General features: G+C 39.8%; 1 protein-coding gene across 1 annotated transcript in view; it reads left to right on the top strand.

Moving 5' to 3' along the window:
• The first annotated feature begins 221 nt into the window (after nt 1-221).
• The window catches only part of FAXC (failed axon connections homolog, metaxin like GST domain containing), a 78,237-nt gene continuing 56,285 nt past the window's right edge, over nt 222-22,173 (top strand). The window contains exons 1-2 of the mRNA XM_003340471.4: nt 222-1,327; nt 7,162-7,297. Of these exons, the coding sequence (XP_003340519.1) occupies nt 1,065-1,327; nt 7,162-7,297 (399 nt within the window). The 5' untranslated portion in view covers nt 222-1,064. The remainder of the gene's footprint in view (nt 1,328-7,161; nt 7,298-22,173) is intronic.

Below are 22,173 nucleotides of genomic sequence, written 5' to 3'. Positions count from 1 at the left end.
CAGGTCCAAGAAACACATGACCTAAACCTTTCTCTCTCTGTCTCCTCTCTTATTTCCCCTCACCTACTAGACTCTTAAAAAATGTTAGTCGACCGACTTTCTCTTCAGTTCAAACATTAAACTGTTCTTAGTGGGTAATTAATCTGATTCCAGACATCAATCCGGGTCCTCCCCTCCCAGCCCTGCCCCCTACCCCAGCTCCAGCAGTTCTGGTCTGCGAATCCGCATGTACCCTCTTAGCTTGAGGTGAGTTGTGCCCTCTGCTTGTGACCTTTCCCAAATATCTAAGAAAAAAGTCAGGGCATGGGAGGAAGATGAAGAGCGAGGGTTGGAGAGGGTGGAGGGACCTTGCAGGATTCTTGCTTACTGTTGGTTCCTCCTAGGAGGATGCGGAGAGGAAGCTCTTTCACTGTCAAGCGGGCTTCCCAGCCTGCCCCAGCCCTCTAGTCCAGAGAGATCTTTTTTCGGGCGTGCCGCGCAGCGAACGCCGCGTAGAGGCGCAGAATCCATGTATAGGACTGTTGGGACTGTAGGGGCTCAGCCCCAGATTTAGACGCCGCCGGACCGATGATTCCCTGGTCTGGGTCCGAGGTGCTTGGTGCCGGAGGAGGAAGAGAAGGAGGGACTTGAGAAATGAGGGGGTGGGGGTGGGGCAGGTAGGAAAGTGATTTTCTTCCCCATCTATTTTCCTGCCCTGTGGAGCAATGACATCACCCAAGCTCCTCTGGGCACAAAGAAAGGCCAAGAGAAGGAGCAGGAGTATGAGCCGGTGGTGGCTGCGGCTTCGGCTTCGGCTGCTATCGAAAGAGGCCGAACAACCCCAGCCAGGTTCTGCTGCTGCTGCTGCTGCTGCTCCAGCTACTGTTTCCCCTCCTCTTCCTCTTCCTCCTCCTCCTTTTTCTCCTTCAGCTCCTCCACTTCGCTCCGCGCCAGTTGCTCGCTGAACTCGCTCTCGCTCCTGACGCCTGGGCTTGGAGCCCTCCTCCATCGCCTCTTCCTCCTCCTCCTTATCCCATGCACACCGCCCTGGCCAGCAGAAGGCCGCCGGGCGCCAGCCTCGCAGCATGCACTGGGGGATTGGCTTTGCCTCGTCCAGGTCGTGTGTGGTGGATTTGAGCCGGAACCAGAGCATCTCCTTCGGCTTGTGGGCCGGATCCGAGGAGCCCTATACCTTTTATGGGGACATCGTCGCTTTCCCTTTGCAGGATTACGGAGGGATCATGGCAGGGTTGGGTTCGGATTCCTGGTGGAAGAAAACCCTGTACTTGACTGGCGGAGCCCTGCTGGCTGCAGCGGCGTACCTGCTCCACGAGCTCCTGGCCATTAGGTGAGACGGAGGAGACTGCAAGCCCTGGGAGATTGGCAGAGGCCCCTGAGTAGGCTGTGGTGGTTGCTGTTACTGCTGCTACTGTTGTTGCTGCTGCTGTTGTTACTGTTGTTGCTGCGGCTGCAGCAGTCCGGGGATTATTGACTTGGGGTGGTGGGGTGCGCTGCCCTAACAGCTAAGAGTTGAGTCCGTCCCAGCCTCTCTTCTCCTCCCAAAGCCAGGCCAGGTCACAGAAATGCTCGTTCTCCTAGAGGATGTTTCAGGGGTGCAATTTTTGAGTTTCTTGGAGGCTGGGCGGTCGAAAGAACTAAGGAGACGTCCACCTATCCAAACGTTTACTGGTTTTTAGCAGAAATAGCCCAGGGCAGTGGTTCTTGGGAAAGATAACAGCGGGACACTGGGGTTTTTAATTTTATTTAAAATATAGATTGACCTAGGTTTGGGTAATGGGATTAGGCCAACGGATTTGTTTAATCGGTAAACAAAATGAGAACAGGTTGCCGCACTTGATTGTAAGGCTGTGTTGGAATCTGAGCCTTGAGTATTCTCAATTTAACCTACCTCTTGTAGCATCGGGTCCCTCCTTCAATTTCAGAGAGGTTGTGATTGCAAATTCAGCAGCTCCTATTGTAGTAGGGGCTTTGAAGGGTTGTTTTTAAGCTTGAGCAGATGTGTTTGGGCAGCCGCGGACAATAATGCAGTATTAACCTGTTTAGAGCTGTCTGCAGAAAGAACTGGGCAGCGTCCTTGTTTCCAACTCACCACCATGTGGGGCTGGCTACTGGAACTATCAGCTTCAACTTGCAATTGAATAACCTTGCGAGCACTGAGAATATCTGAGACTAAGGGCACCACATAGGTACATGTGTGTGCGTTTGCCTGTACCAGGAAACCTGGAAGTGCTAGAAATGGTACTCGAGGCTGCTGCAGTTTGTTTACAAGGATAGATGGGAACATCTCAGAAAATGGTGGCTTCAGCTAACTGCTGGTGGAGCCAACTGGAAAGGAAGGTGTTTATCTTGAGTAAGGATGTGGGGGCTGGTGTCCTGTGGGAGCAGTTCATAGATTAGGTGCATAGAGTCGTGATGGAAATTGTGCTGTATTTAAGCCTTCCTTACATTGCTGAAAGGTCACTGTAACCGAGATTTACATTGGCCAATTTTCTCCAAAGCATCTTCAATGGACTAAAATGTCTTTTGGCAAACACCTATAAAGAGAATCATATATATATATATATTTTTTTTTTTCCTCCAGCGGAGGGAAGCCTTCCACAATACAGTGTCAAAAGAGGCTCTCTAATGACCTTTAAAATTTTTTATTGATCTTTTGTTTTTATACTACCTATATTTCCCAATTCCCCATTCGCCTTCCAGAAATCCTATAAATAACCTTTACAGTAAACAAAAACCTGAAACACTCACATTTGAGGAAGAGAATGTGCTATGATCTTTTCTGTGTTTGTATTTTTCATTTAGATTTGCAGGACAGGAATCTTATACAGAATAGTTATAAGGAAAGGATTTGGATTTTAAATCATCATCTTCACATCTTCAGAGTTTCTTGCTTTGAGCTATTTAGAGACATTTGACTCTCTTAGCACCATAGGTTATGTTTGTACCTACTTTTTTGCTCACCCAAGAAATGATGTTTCAGGCCTTGACCAATGTAAAGTAGAGATTTGAAACTAATTTATTGGAATGATTTAAGCAATTCATACTTAAGGACTATAATGATCTATCTAGCTGAGGAATCCCTCCACTGATGCACATTACAAGTCCTCCATGCTTTTAGAGATGGTTTTCATTAGTTGTTTTGGGGAATGGATTTTATCACTTGTTGGCCATCCTTCTCTACACATTAATGTGGCTGGCCCATGAATGGAACACATATAGACAGACCATCACTAGAACCACTTAGCTTAGTAGGGAGTTCCACCTCTTTGGCATACCCTTTTGAAAACCCAGGCCACCATTAGTCATTAGGGTAAGTTCTGAAGAAAGTTTTGATGGGAGAAATATGAAAGGAAAGGTTCCGATAATAGGGTGCTATCCCTAGAAGGCAGAACCAGGTGGGGTACCTAATGTCCCCTGGGTAGCCTAAATCTGGAGCTGGAAATGATCCCACAGGCTATCTAGTCTCTTTCCCCATCCTCATTTTTCAAATCCGAAAATTCAGGTTTAGGCAGATTAAGTGACCTGCTCTAGTCGGACAGATACTAAAGGCAGGATACAAACCCGTGTCCTCTGTTTCTAGAACCTGTGCTTTTTCTCTGGCACCATGCTACCTTCACTGAATATCTGGCAAAAAGTACCTGAAAAGGAGAAGGAATGTATTAAAAGGAAAATAGAGTGATACCAAAGTCAAATTTTGCCACTTTATTTAAGCTGGGCTTAGGCTAAACTTTGGAAATATAACTATATATAGTTTCAGTTATCAGGAAAATAAGCAAAAAGTCTGAATTACCTACTAATAAAAAAAAACTAGTATTTACATGGTGCTTTAAAGTTTGTAAAATGCTTAATTTTATTTGAGCCTCATAACAACCCTGTGAAGTAGATGCTATTATTATTATCATCCCCATTTGACAGTTGAGGAAACTGAGGTTGAGTTACTCACCCAGAGTCACATAGCTGATATATGTTTGTGGTGGGATTTGAACTCAAGTCTTTCTGATTCCAAATTCAGTGTTTGGTCCACTGTATCACCTAGCAGTAAATTGTAGAAAAAATGTATGTGAGTCCAATCAATCAATCACAAGCATTTACTAACTATTATGTATCTAACATGCAACATTAGGTACAGTCTTTATATGGAGGTACACACTTCTTAAAGGACTTTCACTTCTGTTTCATGCTGAATTAAAAGTACCCCAATTGGTGTCCAGCTTGCTCTATACTAGGTAACTAGATAATTGGCCCCCATTTATCTTTGTGCTTTGTAAACAGAGCCTATGCAAACCCTTTCTTTGCTAGTATCTTAACCTATAAAACATTCTCATCTCAATGAAAAAACATTATGATTTCCTGAAAGAAAAACCTATTTCCATTCTTTTAACCAGTAAAGCTTAACATGCAACACACTTCACTCAGTTTTGTGGCCATTAATTGAAAATGCAAACATTTTGAAACTGTGATCTTCTTCCCTTGATATCTGTGCCCTTAGTGACTATTGTTATAAATTAAAACAAACAAACAAACAAACTTGCATTTACTTTACATGGAATAATTTTGAATATAGATGAAGCCTATTAAGGAAGAAGGCAATGCCTTTCAGTAAGTATAACAAATAATTCTCCCATTATTTATATTTTTGTGCAGGGCACTTAGTAAATGTTTATTGGATTTGTTGATTTTATATAGCACTTTGAGGTTACAAAGCAAGCCTTTGCTTGCATTATCTTGAAGAACAGAGCTCAGTGAAAAGAGCATAGGTCTGGGAGTCAGGAGGCCTGAGTGCTATTCTTGGCTTGTTTATTGTTCTTCAGTTGTTTTTTCAGTCATCTGACTCCTTTTGACATTTTCTTGGCTAAGATATTTGAGCAATTTGCCATTTCCTTCTCCAGTTCATTTGACAGATGAGAAAACTGAGGCAAACAGGGTGAAGTGACTTGCCACTGGTTACACAGCTAGTAAGTGTCTGAGGCTGGATTTGAACTTGGGAAGATGAGTCTTCCTGACTCCAGGCCTGGCACTCTATCCCCTTTGCCACCCATCTGCCCCATTCTTAGCTTTGCCACAAACTAAATGTGTGACATCAGGCCAACCATCTTTCCTTTCTGGCTCCTCATCTATTAAATGAGGGAGGCAGAGTAGATGATCTCTAAGGTCCCTTCCAAATGTAATGCTCTGGGTGTCTTCTAACAACCTTGGTAGGTATGTATTTATAAACATTGGGCTGATTACAGATGAGGAAACTGAGATCTGAAGTGGTCAAATAATTTTCCTGAGGTCAAACATCTGTTCCTTGGCAAGGTTAGGATTCACTTCTAGAGTAGCAGCAGAGCATTTATTTCATTTCACTTATCAAAAATGTCAAGCACATGCTTAATGAATAATGGAACCTCAAAGGTCTATGGTCCACTTTTAACCAGATGATCATAGTCTTGGGGGTCTATTGCTGTTTTTAAGTACTCAGCTTAAGGAGAGTGCCAAGGGGTTTATTGACTCACACTACCCCAAATCAGAGTGACAAATAAATAAACTAGAACTAGGAGACATTCAAAGAGAAACCCCAAATCAGTAAATTCCGTTGTTTGGATTGGAAAAAATTTATGGCAATTCAATTCAGTTTCTGAAATGAATGGAGTAGTGAGGGATCTGAAGGGGATTTTATGAGAGAGAGGCTGGAATACTTAGGGTCAGGATGCCTTTTCTCTTGTGATCAGTAGCCTGTGCTCCACAGATATCAATGAGCAATTTGCTACTTTCCAAAAGAGGGTAGCTGAGATGAAAAACAAAATGAGGCCAGAGGATGGGAATGAGGCATAATGGAAGGAAAGGGTTTTGATAGGTTTCCTGGGATGAGGAGAAAAGACAGAGACACCAGGACTGAGGGAATGGGACATTACTAAAGCAGCTGATATTGGGAGCAAAGGGAAGGTGAGACGATCAATCTTCATGGTACTAAATCACTAAGTTGAGCTAGTTCCCTGAAAACAATTTTGGTGGCATAGGTAGAAATAACTTAATTCTCAATCTCCATGCATGATGTGTATGTATGTTTATTTTTTTAACCCTTACCTTCTGTCTTAGAATCAATACTATGTATTGGTTCCAAGGCAGAGGAGTGGTAAGGGCTAGGCAATGAGTGTTAAGGGACTTATCCAGGGTCACACAGCTAGGAAGTGTCTAAGGTCAGATTTGAACTCATGACCTCCTATCTCTGAGCCTAACTTTCTATCCACTGAGCCACCCAGATGCCCACTCTATGATCTGATTTTATAGATGATCAATAATGAATTGAATATTTCAGTCCCATTTAACTTGGCTTTGACAGAAGAAACAATCCATAGTGCAGTGGTTCTTAACCTTTCTAATGCCATGACCCCGCAATACAGTTCCTCATGTTGCAGTGACCCCAAACCAAAAAATTATTTTGGTGGCTACTTCAAAACTGTAATTTTGCTACAGTTATGATTCGGAATGTAAATACCTGATATGCATTATGTATTCTCATTGCTACAAATTGAGAGGTTGAGAACTGCTGCCATAGTGGATGAAATGGATTTATTATGGAAAGTTCTTTTCTTACTCATAAGGCATATTTATCTCTGAGGAGAGACATCTGATTTGGAGTCACAGAGACCTGAGTTTAAATCTTTGACTTTTGATAGTAGTTGTGTGATGATCATGGACAAGTCACTTAACCACTTTTCAGAACTCAGATTTCTTCACTTGTAAAATGAGTTTTACACATTTTCTGTCATTCTTACCTTACAGGTCTGGTGTGAGGATCACATGAGATGATATACATAAACCATTTTACAAATACTAAAGCGCTATATATAAAGATAATCATCATACTCTTCCCTTTCATCATATCGTCTATCTCCACTTATGCTAAGAAGTTTGAATTTTTTTCCCTAAGCCCTAAAATCACTGCCTATTAGTGAGAACTTGCAAAGTTTCCTGATCTTTTCTGATTTATTGGCTAAGCTTCCTTTCTGTAAGTTAAGTGCTTTAGAGTCAGTCAAGAATGGAAGAATAAAATAGATCTGCTATCTCTTTAGAGAGCTGTGCCTTAGTAGTTTCTTTCTCATGCACTCAGTTTGCTGAATGTATAACACGTGTTCTATTGTTGTTGTTTTTTTTTTATTTCTGTTCTGGTTTTGACAGGAAAGAGCAAGAGGTTGACTCCAAAGATGCTATTATTTTGCATCAGTTCTCAAGGCCAAACAATGGTGTCCCCAGTTTGTCTCCTTTCTGTTTGAAAATGGAAACTTATTTAAGGATGGCCGACTTACCTTACCAGGTACATCTGTGCATGTTCTGTGCATATGAGGTTCTCCCCATTCTACCTCCACTCCCACCCTAACAGAGTCTGCTAGGGGCAGAGAATTTCATGTAATTCATCAGCTTAGACCTCAGTGGACCCTCAGCCATATGGACATCACAGATCTCAGGGTCTGCTGATGTTTTCACATGCCTACCTTATGTAGTGCACAAGGGATCTTTCCCTAGTGAAGGAGAGAGATCGCATTCATTCTGCTTGGCTCCCTAGGGCAGACCTATAGGCAGGCATGTTTCAACCCAGTATAGAAGGAAGAACTTTCTAACAAGAGTCATCCCAAAATGGAATGCATTATTCTGAAAGGGAGTGAGTTATCCATCACTAGAAGTCTTCAAGCTGAGCCTAGTTTGTCAGGGGCATTAGAGTGGGGATTTGTGTTTCATGTTGGGGTGGGACTAGATGACCTGAAATCCTTTCCAATTGTGGGATTTTGTGATTCTTTGATCATGTGGCCTGTTGTACCTTGAAGGGATTTTGAGATAAAACAGTACTCTATTGATCTGACTAGACTCACTGAACTAACCGTATAGATTATGTGGGTGTTTTTCTCCATCTTCCTGAACAACCTTTTCTTTATGCTTATTCTTTGGAGATTCCATGTTTTTTCCCTTCTGAATTCCAGGAACAGAAGGATGTTTCTGAGTACATTCTGAGGCTGTGTATACTACTTCGTGCCATCTCTGAGTGGATAGAGTAAAATGCTTTGTCCTTTCAGATGTTACTATGGCTGGGCTAAGGAACTGAGTGTCAGTGAACACTGTTTTTTTTTTCTTTACTTAGAATTATTCAAAAATGGCAATTCTCTAGGTTATTTTATTCTCACCATCATTTCCTTTTCCTTTTTCATCCTTATGTTGTTTTGGAGATCTCTGAAAATTGTTTTATATTAGAGCAGCAAACCCCCGGCAGTATTTTTAATTTTCCATGACAGCAAGAGGCAGTTCTTTGTTATGATGATGCTATGATAAAAAAAGACATTTTTTATGATGAGGTTTCTGGGTGATGGTGAGGCCTAAGCCATTAAAAAAAAAATCACACGCTGAATCACTCAGCATTGTTTTTGTTTTGTGGGAGAAACTTGATTAGATTTTGGTGGCAGGAACCCAAAGAAGTTATCTGTTCTATCTCTCTGTGAACCGGCAATTTACCTAAACCACCTTGGAATAAAAATCTTAAGAGAGGGGCAACTGGCAAAGTGGATTGAGAGCCAAGCCTGGAGACCCCAGGTCTTGGGTTCAAATGTGACCTTGGATACTTTTTAGCTGTGTGATCTGATTGCCTAGCTCTTACTGCTCTTCTGCCTTGAAAACAATATACAGTATCAATTCTAAGACAGAAGATAAGGCTTAAAAAAACAAAAAAGAAAACACACTATAAGAGAAGGAAATTGTGTTTCAAAATATCCTCTGTGACATAAAAAATAAATGACAAACAGTGGTATTATTTGTGTGTATCCCAAATGTCTTATGTAACCCAGAGATGATAATAGACAGGAAATCTTCCTTTACTAAGTTGCTTTGGAAAGCTGAGGAAAAGGTATTAGAAAGTGTTTATATCTGCCATGTTCTCTAGCCTTTGGTTACTACAATTTTTTGACAATTCCAATTGGTCTTTGAAAGCAGAGAATGTTTTATTTTCTTCTTTGTAGTCCTAGGGCTCAATAGTGTCTGGTTCATAGCAGGGGCTCAAGAGATACTTGTTGATTGATTGATTGGTGAACTCTATCTCTGCTCCATCTAGTTGATTCATTGGGGGTAGAGTAAAAGTGATTATGCAGGGGACAGCTGGGTGGCTCAGTGGATTGGGAGCCATACCTAGAGATGGGAGGTCCTGGGTTCAAATATGACCATATATACTTCCTAGCTGTGTGACCCTGGGCAAGTCACTTAACTCCCATTGCCTAGGCCTTAACACTCTTCTGCCTTGGAACCAATACACGGTAATGATTCTAAGATGGAAGGTAAGGATTAAAAAAAAAAGGTGATTATATAAACAACTTATGAAAGTTCTTGACTGTGGCAGCTTTACCCGTGAGGGGAATTCTTCTGAAGGCTTTCCAGAGGGTTTGGAATGGGCAAGATGTCAGGCAGCTCATGACAGTTCCCTGTGCTGCTGCTCCTGGGTCTTATTCTTCATCTCAGAAGGCTCTAACTAACCTTGCATTGAAATTCCTGTTGGCATCTGGGGAACATGGATGAGTTTAGTTAGTATTTAAGGAGGGGGCAGTTAGTATTAAGGAGGTTCCTTTTCTCTTGAAATCAGCTTGATTAGGCATATAAATGCTCAGAAGACAAGGAGTTTCTTTATTTTGTTTTCTTCTATTCTTATTTTTTATTAAAAAATTTTAAAATAATCCTTACCTTCTATCTTAGAATCAACACTGTGTATTGGTTCCAAGGCAGAAGAGTAGTAAGGATTAGGGAATGGGGGTTAAGTGACTTGCCCAGGGTCACACAGCTGAGGTTAGATTTGAATTCATGAAGTTGAGAATTACTGATTTCAGCCTGGGCACACTCCTCTGTGCCATCTAGCTGCCCTAGAAGGGACTCTAGTCCAAATGCACTAATTTTACAGATGAGGAACTCTAACCTTTAGAGAGGTTAAACAATTCATCCAGAGTCACACAGATATTAAGTGGCAGGGCTGGAATTCAAACCCAGGTCTTTTTGACTCAAAATCTAGTGTTCTTTCTGTTATATTATGCAGGTGCCTTCTTATTTCATTCATTTGGGAAAATGTTAACAAATGTCAAAGAAGGGGAGAAAAAGTAGAAGAAAAGTTCCATTATATATCAATACTGTTATCCCTTCTCATTTGGCCAAAAATGCAAATTATTGTTACATAATGATTGTACAAGTGCATTTAATGGATTTTTGTTTTGTTTTGTTGTGATTGAGTAGAAAGGTTTGAGAGAAAGGGAAAGGAGAACATGTATTTTTATTTTTTTAATGTGAAATATCATTGATTTAATGATGCAAATATCAACTCAATATTTAATAAAGTCAGATTAACTATTTTATTTTTTAATTTGGAAAATTTTATTTAATTAATTAATTTAGAATATTTTCCTATGGTTACAAGATTCATTTTCTTTTCTTCCCCTCCCGCAACTCCCTCCCACGGCCAACATGCAATTCCACTAGGATTAACATGTGTCATTGATCAAGACCTATTTCCATATTATTAATATTTGCACTAGGGCAATCATTTAGAGTCTGCACCCCCAATTATATCCCCATCAACCCATGTGATCAAACAATTGTTTTTCATCTGTGTTTCTACTCCCCCAAGAACATGCTTTTATTAAGTGTCTGTTACCTAATGGGCTTGCCTCCACTAAGTGCTTTAAATATATTATCTCATTTGATTCTCACACAACCCTGTGAGGTAAGTGCTATGTTTAATCTCCATTTTTACAGTTGAAGAAACTGAGGCAGATAGACTTATTCAACGTCACACAGCTAGTAAGGTCTGAGGTCAGATGTGAACTCAAGTTTTCTTGACTTTAGTCCCAGTAGCTTATCTGTTGGCAGCTGCCCCTGGCATTTAAAATGGGGCCATCAGAACTGAGTTTTTTTCATTACCCTGCTTAGACTGGTGGTAAAAGCCCAAGGACCAAATAATAGTTGAATGGCTTGGATTGTAGAAACTGGACTATGGAAGAATTGGGTTTAGTTCCTGTCTCAGAAACTTATTAGCTTCATGACCTTAGATAAGTAATTTAACCCTCTGAGCCTCTGTTTCCCCTTGGGGATATAGCAGCCCTTGTCTTACAGAGTTAATGGGAGGATCACATGAGACAGCATGTGCAAAGCACTTTTATGAATGTCAGATAGCTAATAATCAGCAATGTAAAACACTGAGCCGTGTGAGAAGCACAGTGGCTTCATCTTGTAGTAAACCACCCCATTAGGCTTTGCTAGCCCTTTACTTTTGGAAGATTCTTGCTTTAATACTTTACAATTCTGTGATTTTACTGATGTCTGCACTCCCTTTGTCATCACCGATCACAACCCTTTGCTTTACTAGATGGTATTTATGAGCTGCTGTGGACAAAAACATGATGGCCCACCTTTGGGTGATGAGTTGCTTTGAATTAGGTAGGTGGATCCTCTCTGCTGACCAGCCCATATTTAAAGTCTTTCTGGGTTGGTAGAACCTTTTGATCCCTGGGCTCCATTAGCATTGCCTTCTCATAGTCTCAGCGGTCACTCTCGATTCTGAAAGACTTTAGAGGAGTCTGGTTTCTGGGCTTCAGGATATGGACATCTCTTTGCATGGATGTTTGCATATGTCCTTAATCTTGCAGAGAAATGCAACATCTTGAAAATAATCTTTGCCCTTACCTTCAATCACAGAACCACAGAGTTGGAAGGGACCTCAGTGGTTATCCTTGTCCAGCCTCAGCTGGGAAGGAGGCTTATGCCATGGGACATGTGAGCAATCAGTCTTTGCTTCAAGATATGGCTGGTGGGAAGGGAGCCTGTCTCACTTAGATAGCTTGGATTATCTGGAAAGGTTCTTCTGACATAAAGCCTGAATATATCTAGTATGTTTGTTCTGTAAAGGGTTAGTGGTGTGCTGGACTTATTTCTAGCAGGGTCTCACCACCTTACTGTTAAAACAGGGATCTGATTTATTGTTTTGATGATTGTTCAGACTTAAGAAAGTGATGAAGAAAATATTAATAATGCAGATTGAACTTGAAAGTGTGTGATGGGTACATTTATTTCCACAGAGAGCTGACTGCTGAACATTTACCAGCAGACCTCTGGTTCTTGACCACAATCCCTTTACAAGACTTCCCAGAAGATATCAGGCCATGTAATCCTTATACAGCTGATATTTCAGGCCAGAGCAGAACATCCCATTCATTTAAAAAGGATAGGAATTGAATTTCTGGAGTCTTCAGGTTCTGTTTTGGAAAAGTTTAGTTGAGGTGCTGTTAGTAGGAAACTGGGTTTGCCATGAGGGAAATGGGAGTTTAATATGTAGTGTGTCAGCAAACACATTTGGATTTGGACAGTGAAAGAAATATCTGGTATTAAGATCCCAAGTCCAAATAATAATAACTGTAACTAGCATTTATATGGGGCTGTGTTATTTGCAAAGCCCCTTACCTGTATTAGGGCAGCAAGGTGGCACAGTGGAGAGATCATCAAGCCTTGAGTCAGGAAGACTTATCTTCCTGTGTTTAAATCTCATCTCAGACACTTACCTGGGCAAGTCACTTAACTCTCTTTGCTTCCATTTCTTCACCTATAAAAAGAACTGGAGAAGGCAATGGCAAACCATTCTAGTATCTTTGCAAAACAAACAAAAAACAAAACTCCAAATGGGATCATGAAGAGTCAAACATGACTAAACAATTAACTATGCTATATAACTCCTTTGTTTCTCAAGATAGTCTTGTGAGATAGGTGCTGTTAATTATTGGCATTTTACAAATGAGTCAACTGAGTCTCAAAAAGGTTAAATGACTTTGCAGGGTCACACAGATAGCTAAATACTACCTAAATGTTAGCTTGTGAGTGTGTGAAGCAGCATTTGGCTACAGGTCTTTCTAATGTCAATCCTAGCACTATCTATACTGTACCATCTAGTTTCCTCAAGGGAAAGTTCAAAGACTTATCAGCTTTCTTTCTTTTTTTTTTTTTTTACAAAACAACAGTACCTGTAAACTTGAATCCTCAAAGGTCTTAATTTTTCTACTTGGTGGGGATGGTTGCATGGTAAGAAGCAGGAAAAAACTGCAGTTATTTTGCTGTCCCTCAGGCAAGGCACTTCTTGGGAGTGGGGGGCATGGGACTGGTGGTGGGGAAGGATGCTCACTTTTCACTGGAGGCTGGGCACATGAGAAGAGAACCAAGAGAGAGATAACCTAGGTAGCTGCCCATCCTTTCCGACTCCAGGCTTGGTTGGCCTCCTGAGAACAATCATCCCTTGAATTTTAGCCCATTGATCAGCCTTATTTGGTGAGCTCTGAATGAGGTGAGCTCATCTGGGTTATTGAATATATCTGTACTTTAAAGCACCTGGAGAGTTCCAAGAGAGCTATTTGAAATGCTAAGTATTATTTTTATTACCCAAAACAGCTTACATTTTCCTTTCAAGCAACCATAATAATAACCAGAGTTTACATTAGCATAATCTCTTATCCCCCATAGCCTTTCAGGTTCTTGATGGGCCCTCTGAAGCTGGTAAACAGCAGGCAGTTAAGTCCTGCTGTGTCCTTTCAAGCTAGCCATCTGTTTCAGCGTAGGAAAAAAATCATGTATGGGTAAGGTAACTGGGGTGGGTATCCCCTTTCTCTCGGAGGAAAAAAATTAGGGTTTTTCTTTTTGTTCCTCAGCCTGCTATAGTGGGAAGAACACAGGAGTTGGAGCCAAGGAACACTTGTCTTGCTTTGTGTGATTTGCTTTGGGCAAGTCACTTTTCTCTGAGCTCTATTTCTTCCTCTGTAAAGTGGGGCTTATAATACTTACACTCCCTTCCCCACTGGGTGTCTGTGAGGATGAAATCAAATAAGACAAGTGAGGCCCTCTAAAGTGTTATTTATAAACAGCACATATTACTGTTTGTTTTTGCCCAACTGGTCCACCTTGAACATTTACCTTAGTCAGATTCTGTGGGTTGTTGCTTAGCTGAGGTGCTAGCATTCAGCCCTCTGCAGGAGACACATCACTGGGATGCAATAATGTTAAATTAAGGAAAGAGTGGGCCATTTACTCATCCATCTGTCTTAATACTATAACTGCTCTATCAAACACTGCCACATTTTATTGTAGTGTTAGCAATTAAATGAAGCTTTAGAATTTTTGCAATTTGAAGCTACTCTTTGCTTTTTTCAGAGCTTTTTTTTTCCAATGTAGATTTTTCTCCACACTCAGGTCATTCTGCTGTTTATTAATTTATAAGAGGGAAGGCTTCCCTTCCCTGTTGGCCACAGCTGCCATTCCCTCTGACCATTCTTGCCTCCTGAAGATGTTGGAGGAGTGATCAGAGAAGACTGAGTTGTTATTTGGGATGACTGCTTGGTTTCCATCTTCACAACAGCTGCTTTTAAGGAATGTAACTGGCTGCTGCCCTTCCTGTTTGGAGGGACAACATAGGCCCTATTGTGAAGTATACCAGGCTGCAGGGCTTGGAAATACATGGTTTTAGCACTATTTTTTTTTCCATAGACTGTTGGCAAGGTGGAAGATTTTTTTTCCTCTCTTCTCTTGGAAAAGAACATTTCTGATTAATGCATTAAAATGCCCAGTGATGTTCTGACTTATGTGAAATTGTAACTGAAGCCTCTTCCTGTACATAGCTTTTTAAAGAGTGTTAAAAGAAAAAGTATACCCTTTATATAGCTATCCTGTAAATATTTAATAGTGAAGTTGTTCAGGATGGATTCGATACTTTGGTTCAGAAAATCCACTGCACAACCACAAGAATGGGGATATATGGTCAGACCATAATTTCTATGAAGAAGAAATTAGTGGTTTACAACTGCAATGTAAGTCAACAGGGTGATAAGGCCATTAAAAAACTAAAATGGCATTAGACTACAATTATAGAAACTTTAATAGAATTACTAGATGCAGAGTGTCCAGAAGGGAGGGGGCAGGGATGTGCTCTTTTCTGGTCAGATTATAACTGGAATATTGTGCTTAGTTCATGTTTAGGGTAGATTTTGGTATGTTCAGAGGAGGATGACCAAAGTGATGAGAGGAATGAAGGCTATGCCATATGAGGATTGGAATGCTCGTTATCCTGTATAAGAGAGGATTTAGGGATGTATGATGGTTCTCTTTGAGTATTTAAAAGGCTGTTATGTGGATAAGGATAATATTAGACTTGTTTTGCTTGACCTCAGAGGTTAGAAGTAGGAAAAATAGGTAGAAGATAAAAAGAAGTAGAGAGATTTTGACTTAATTAAATTAAAAACTTCCTTATACCTAAAAAGTAGAATTAGTTAAATGAGGAAATAATGGGTCCTCCATCAATTGAGGTCTTCAAACTAGGCCTGGAAGACCACTTGTCAAGGATGGTATAGAAGGCATATCTATTATCATTTAATTTCTTTCTAGCTCTTGACATTCTGTGAAATGGTAGTTGATCTCATTTGGAGACTAATTAAACAATTATTTATTAATACATGACATAAATTTAAAATATCAAATTTATATAAATATAAATACATTTAAAATTTTTTAAAAATGTATTTAATTGATTAAGAAAATTGTTCCATGGTTCCATGATTTGTTCTTTCTCTCCCCTCCCCCCATAGCCAATGCACAATTCCACTCAGTTTTACATATGTCATTGATCAAGATCTATTATAAATATATATTTTAAAGCACTTACTTTGTGTGAGACACTAGGGATACCAAATGAAAAAGAACCCAGCCCTTGCTTGTAACCTAGTATGGGTATAGGACAGTTACATTCCTAACTATAATCCAAGTTAGAATAATTATAAGAGGAATCAAACAAAATAGTCACAGATTTTCGATGGGACAGATCATTCTAGTAGTAGAGATATAATCTCGTTTAAAAAATGTTATTTATTTATTTTTAAATTTTATTTAATTAGATGATTTAGAATAATTTTCCATGCTTACAAGACTCATGTTCCTTCACTCCCCTCCCCCACTCCCTCCTGTATCTGATGTGCAATTCCACTGGGTTTAACATGTGCCATTGATCAAGACCCATTTTTTTATTATTAATATTTGCACTAGGGTGATCTTTTAGAGTCTATTTTCCCAGTCATAGCCCCACTGACCCATGTGATCAAGCAGTTGTTTTTCTTCTGTTTTTCTTTTCCCACGGTTCTTCCTCTGGATGTGGATAGTGTTCTTTCTCATATGACCCTCCGAATAGTTCTAGATCATTGCATTGTTACTAGTAGAGAAGTCCATTACATTTGATTGTACCACAGTGTGTCAGTCTCTGTGTACAATGTTCTCCTGGTTCTGCTCCTCTCACTCTGCATCAATTCCTGGAGGTCATTCCAGTTCACATGGAATTCCTCCAGGTTATTATTCCTTTGAGCACAATAGTATTCCATCACCAACGTACACCGCAGTTTGTTCAGCCATTCCCCATTTTCCAATTTTTTGCCACCACAAAGAGCACAGCTATGAATATTCTTGTACATGTCTTTTTCCTTATTACCTATTTGGGGTACAAACCCAGCAGTGCTATGGCTGGATCAAAGGGCAGACAGGCTTTTATTATCCTTTGAGCATTGTTACAAATTGCCTTCCAGAATGGTTGGATCAGTTCACAACTCCACCAGCAATGCCTTAATGTCCCAGTTTTGCCACATCCCCTCCAACATTCATTACTTTCCTTTGCTGTCACGTTAGCCAGTCTGCTAGATGTGAAGTGATACCTCATAGTTGTTTTGATGTGCATTTCTCTGATTATAAGAAATTTAGAACATTTTTTCATGTGCTTATTAATAGTTTTGATTTCTTTAACTGAAAATTGCCTATTCATGTCCCTTGCCCATTTATCACCTGAGGGATAGCTTGATTTTTTTGTACAATTGATTAAGTTCCTTATAAATTTGAGTGATTAGACCTTTGTCAGAGGTTTTTGTTATGAAGATTTTTTCCCCCCAGTTTGTTGCTTCCCTTCTAATTTTGATTGCATTGGTTTTGTTTGTACAAAACCTTTTTAATTTAGTGTAATCAAAATTATTTATTTTACATTTTATAATTTTTTTAACTCTTGCTTGGTATTAAAATCTTTCATTTCCCAAAGATCTGACAAGTGTACTATTCTGTGTTCATCTAATTTACTTATTGTTTCCTTCTTTATGTTCAAATCATTCACCCATTCTGAGTTTATCTTGGTATAGGGTGTGAGATATTGATCTAAATCTAATCTCTCCCATACTGTTTTCCAATTTTCCCAGCAATTTTGTCAAATAATGGATTTTTGTCCCCAAAGCTGGGATCTTTGGGTTTATCGTAGACTGTCTTACTGAGGTCACTTACCCCGAGATATAATCTCTTGTATAAAGCTCAGTAACCTAAAGTAGATCTCCATTCATTCCACATTGCCTTAGTATTGTATAACCCATCAATCAGAGCTCAAATCCTGGGATTTCATTGACTAAGGGTAATCTTATGAACCATCCCATTCCATCTCATCCCCATGACATCTCATCCCATCCCATCCATTCCAAATACATATTCAATATTGAATTGGGCTTGCTTTTGATTCCCATCTAAGTGTTCTAAATTCCTTTCTAAGGATCAAACTGACAAAGCACAAAATGTAGAAAAAAGTTCATTATACATAACAAAGACTATAGAGAATTATGAAAAAATTTCTTTCTGCGGGTAGATTCCACCTTGTTCAAGAACCTATGTATTTATTTCAAGCTTAGAATTCCCTGCTGTGAGGAACCCAATTTAGGGTTGCTAGGAAGTTAGGTAATTTACCTTTCTGATAGGCTCCACTTTCTTAGGAATTGGTATAACTGTTTCAGACTTACAATATAATCCTAGAGTTGAAGTTCCCCAAGTGTACCAATAACTTGGAGTTACAGAGAGTTGATTCACTCCTCTGGACCTGCACAGGCCATGTGACTCACTGAATCAGTGATGGACACGGTTCAGATTTCTTCCTTCTCATGGATTTGGGTCTTGTAACTCTAGTTCTAGCCCTTCTTTTGTTATTTGTGACTACTTCCATATCCCACCAGTTCCTCCTTCTCCCTTCATGGTCATCGCTCCATTTTAAAAATTGTTTCATTGCTCCTATAGCCTTTAAGTCTGAACAAAAAAGTAAACCAAGGCAGATCTCCAAGCAGGATAGCATTTATTAGCAGAAATGCATCAGTGGCTTGCCTCCATTTATTTTACAAATCCTGAGCAAGCACACAGCTTCCTTTTAATAGCCTCTGAGGAGTACAGAACAAAGAAGAGAATGGGGTAGGTAGAATAATGTCCAGAACTGAGGCACAGGGAACAACATGATTGGTTGGAAGTTTGCTAATAGGGGCAGCAATAACCTCATTGTTGGAGTCCAGGTGAAGATACTGACCTAGACTTTTGGTTAATAAACCCAACATCCTTGAAAGAAAGCTTGGTAGCTTAAAGATATCAGGTCTGACTCCCTTTCTTTCTCACACATTCCCCAAAGTTGGAAAATTTCTTGGGGCAAGAACAGATCAGTGGCTAGTAGGAGAGCTGGATTTCTAAACTTAACCTATTATAGACCAGCTGAATTCTAAATTAAGTTCCCAGACAAAGAACCATGATTTAAGCAGCTACAGGACAAAAGCAGCTACTTGTAAATAGGATCAATAAGCAAGTGATATAGTAGCCATTTTAATCTTCTGTCTCCACTGTTTACAGGCCTTTTAGGTCTGTGCTACATTATTTGCTGTCTTTGGAAAATGCATACCTCTCTCATTAAGGCTCAAGGGGCTGGGTTGCTCTCCTAGTACTGAACTGGATGACTGCCTCTAAAACAGCCATCTGCTTTCCATTGCTGCTGCTACTGGCACTTTCTTGGCAAGGGGTTATAGTCCTTGACTTACAAAAATTTTTTAAATGTCATTCCGAATAAAATTTTAAATTTCCCTTGTAACAAATAAAAAACCAAAGCCAACTGATACATACTTTATCTGGTCATAATTAAGGTTCTATTCCTCTAGAGAGGAGCAAAGTATGTTAGAGTGAGATCATCAAGATAATGTGGGACCAGTCGACTCATTTCCAGTTATTTTGTTAGAGCTGCAGCCCAGCCCAAGTGGTGCACACACAGGTCATTCAGGTAGCTGTTAAAGTTCCTGTGGATAGAGGGCAGCTGGGTGGCTCAGTAGATTGAGAGTCAGGCCTAGAGACAGGAAGTCTTGGATTCAACTTTGACCTCAGACAACTTCCTAGCTGTGTGACTCTGGGCAAGTCACTTTACCCCCACTACCTAGCCCTTACCACTCTTCTGCCCTAAAACCAATACCCAGTATTGATTCTAAGATGGAAGGTAAGGGTTTAAAAAAAAAAGTCCTGTGGATAGAGGGCAGTTAGGTGGCTCAGTGGATTGAGAGCCCGAACCAGAGATAGGAGGTCCTGGGTTCAAATCTGTACATCAACATTTCCTAGCTGCATGACCCTGGGTAAGCCATTTATTCTATTGTCTAGCCCTTAACTGCTCTTCTGCCTTGAAAGTACTGATTCTAAAATAGAAGGTAAGGGTTTAAAAAATATATCTTATAGAGCAATCTTCTCAATCAAACGCTCCCAGCCCTTATGCCTAAACTAAAAAGGATTTGAAGTTGTGGCATGTGTTTTTGTTTTCATGTGGTTGACTTTTCCAAGAAGTGTGAAAACTGAGACTCTAGGACCCCAGACTGCTGTCTTCTGAGAAGATGTAGGCTAACAAGTGATTTCAAAATTGACCTTCCTCCCAAGTTGGGTCTAAAAGCAGTTCCTTCCTTGGGGGAGTGTAGAAGGCAGAGACCAGGATAGTTCCTGGTATTGTAGTCTTGCAGACTTTGTTTCTCGTTGAAACAAATTTATTGACAGGAAAAAAAAAAAGCTAGAAGACACTGAGACCCAGGAAAAATGATTTGCCCAGGATACTTCTAATGCTTTCTTCTTGAACAGTACTTTTTTCTTCTGTTCTCTTTAATACTTTTGTTACTTAAATAACGCTGATGCTTTGAAAAACAGGAAGGCATTATTTTTATGTAGAGAGATTGAAGGGAGAATGGGAACTTGATCAGATCATGACCAGAGGATTTCCCTCTTAACAGAGGTTTTCATCTCTTCCCAGTATGATCTTTAGGTCTTTAATTGCCCTTTGCGGGCAAGTTTGATTTCAAATGCAGCAGTAATAATAGATGAATTAGATGAATAATAATTAGATGTAATAATAGATGAATGTTTAAGAAAATTATTTAAAATGTTTAATCACTTTTTATAGCTGCATAAGAACTTGCAATTGTGACTTTTTCTATGGTTTTTGTTTTTATTGATTCTAAACTTAATGAAGACTAAAATAAGAGAATGTTCCCACATACAAAGTATATATGTGTTTTATATATACATACATATATATAGGATTATATAGGGTGTTCTGAAAGTCTTAGTGCTGTTTTAAGGTATTTACGTGTTTTTTTTTTAAACCCTTACCTTCCATCTTGGAGTGTATTGGCTCCAAGGCAGAAGAGCAGTAAAGGCTAGGCAATGGTGATTAAGTGACTTGCCCAAGGTCACACAGCTGGGAAGTGTCTGAGGCTATATTTGAACCCAAGACCTTTCATCTCTGGGTCTGACTCTCAATCCTTTGAGCCACCCAGCTGCCCCCCATTAAAGCTTTTTAAAGACTTTTGGAACACCATATATATGAAACAATGAATCTTTTACTTTAAAATAAAGAAATAGAGAATTAATTCAACATGCTACTTTCTTTTCTTTTTAAAAAACCTTTACCTTTGGTCTTGGAACCAATACTATGGAACTACTTGGTTCTAAGACAGAAGAGTGACAATTGTAGTTAAGTGATTTGCTCAGAGTCACACAGCTAGGAAATGTCTGAGGCCAGATTTAAACCCAGGACCTCCTGTCTCTAGGCCTGGCTCTCAATCCACTGAGCCATCTAATTGCTTCTCAACATGTTACTTTCAGGGCTGTCCAATTTGTTCAGGAAACTAACTTCCTTTTGTCCTCCTCTATGTATTTTAAAAAAAATACTTCAATGACTGTTTTTCCTTTTTTCCTTTTTCTGGAAATGTTACCAGCTCTTTTCTTCCCCCCCAAAGCCTCCCACCATCTGATACAATTCTTGTAACAAAATAGCATAGTTAAGCAAACCAAATGTTGTAGCTATTTTTTTTTAAACCCTTACCTTCCATCTTGGAGTCAATACTGTGTATTGGTTCCAAAGCAGAAGAGTGGTAAGGGCTAGGCAATGGGGGTCAAGTGACTTGCCCAGGGTCACACAGCTGGGAAGTGTCTGAGGCCAGATTTGAACCTAGGACCTCCAGTCTCTAGGCCTGACTCTCAATCCACTGAGTTACCCAGCTGCCCCCTGTTGTAGCTATTTTTTACTTCCTTTGTGGCTAAAATATTTCATAGCTATTTGTTTTCTTTTTTTAAGTTCAAATTTATTTTATTTTCAGGTTTTCATTTCTCCTTCTTACCTCTCTTCTTCTCCTTAATCCCATATTGAGAAAGCAAGAAAAACAAAATCTATTACAAGTGTGTATTGCAAAGTAAAATAAATTTCCATATTGGCCCTTTAAAAAAAAACAACCTCAATCTGCTGTTTCAGTCCATTGTAGACTATTTCATTACAAATCTGAAATTGTGATTGGTCTTTGTGTATTGATCAGAGTTCCCAAGTCATTCCAAATTGTTTGTCTTTACAGTAAGTTTTTAAAAATTTATTTGTATTTTGTTATAGAAATTGTTTTCCTGGTTTTGTTTATTTTACTTTGCATCAGTTTATACAAGTGACCCCAGATTTCTTTGGAACCATCCCCTTCATCATTTCTTGCAACACAGTAATTTTCTACTAAATTCTTTTGATTGTTCTGTCAGTCTTCAATCCTTTGCCACTACAAAAAGAGCTGCTATATTTTTGTACTTTTTTTTGTTTGATTTTTTTTTAAATTTCTCTAAGATATAGACCCTTGGGGGAAGCTGGGTGGCTCAGTGGATTGAGAGTCAGGCCTAGAGATGGGAGGTCCTGGGTTCAAATCTGGCCTCAGACACTTCCCAGCTGTGTGACCCTGGGTAAGTCACTTGACTCCCATTGCCTAGCCCTTACCACTCTTCTGCCTTGGAGCCAATACACAGTATTGACTCCACGATGGAAGG

This window comes from Monodelphis domestica, chromosome 2, assembly GCF_027887165.1.
Source record: "Monodelphis domestica isolate mMonDom1 chromosome 2, mMonDom1.pri, whole genome shotgun sequence".
Lineage (NCBI taxonomy): Eukaryota > Metazoa > Chordata > Mammalia > Didelphimorphia > Didelphidae > Monodelphis > Monodelphis domestica.
This window is presented reverse-complemented; position numbering and strand designations above follow the sequence as displayed.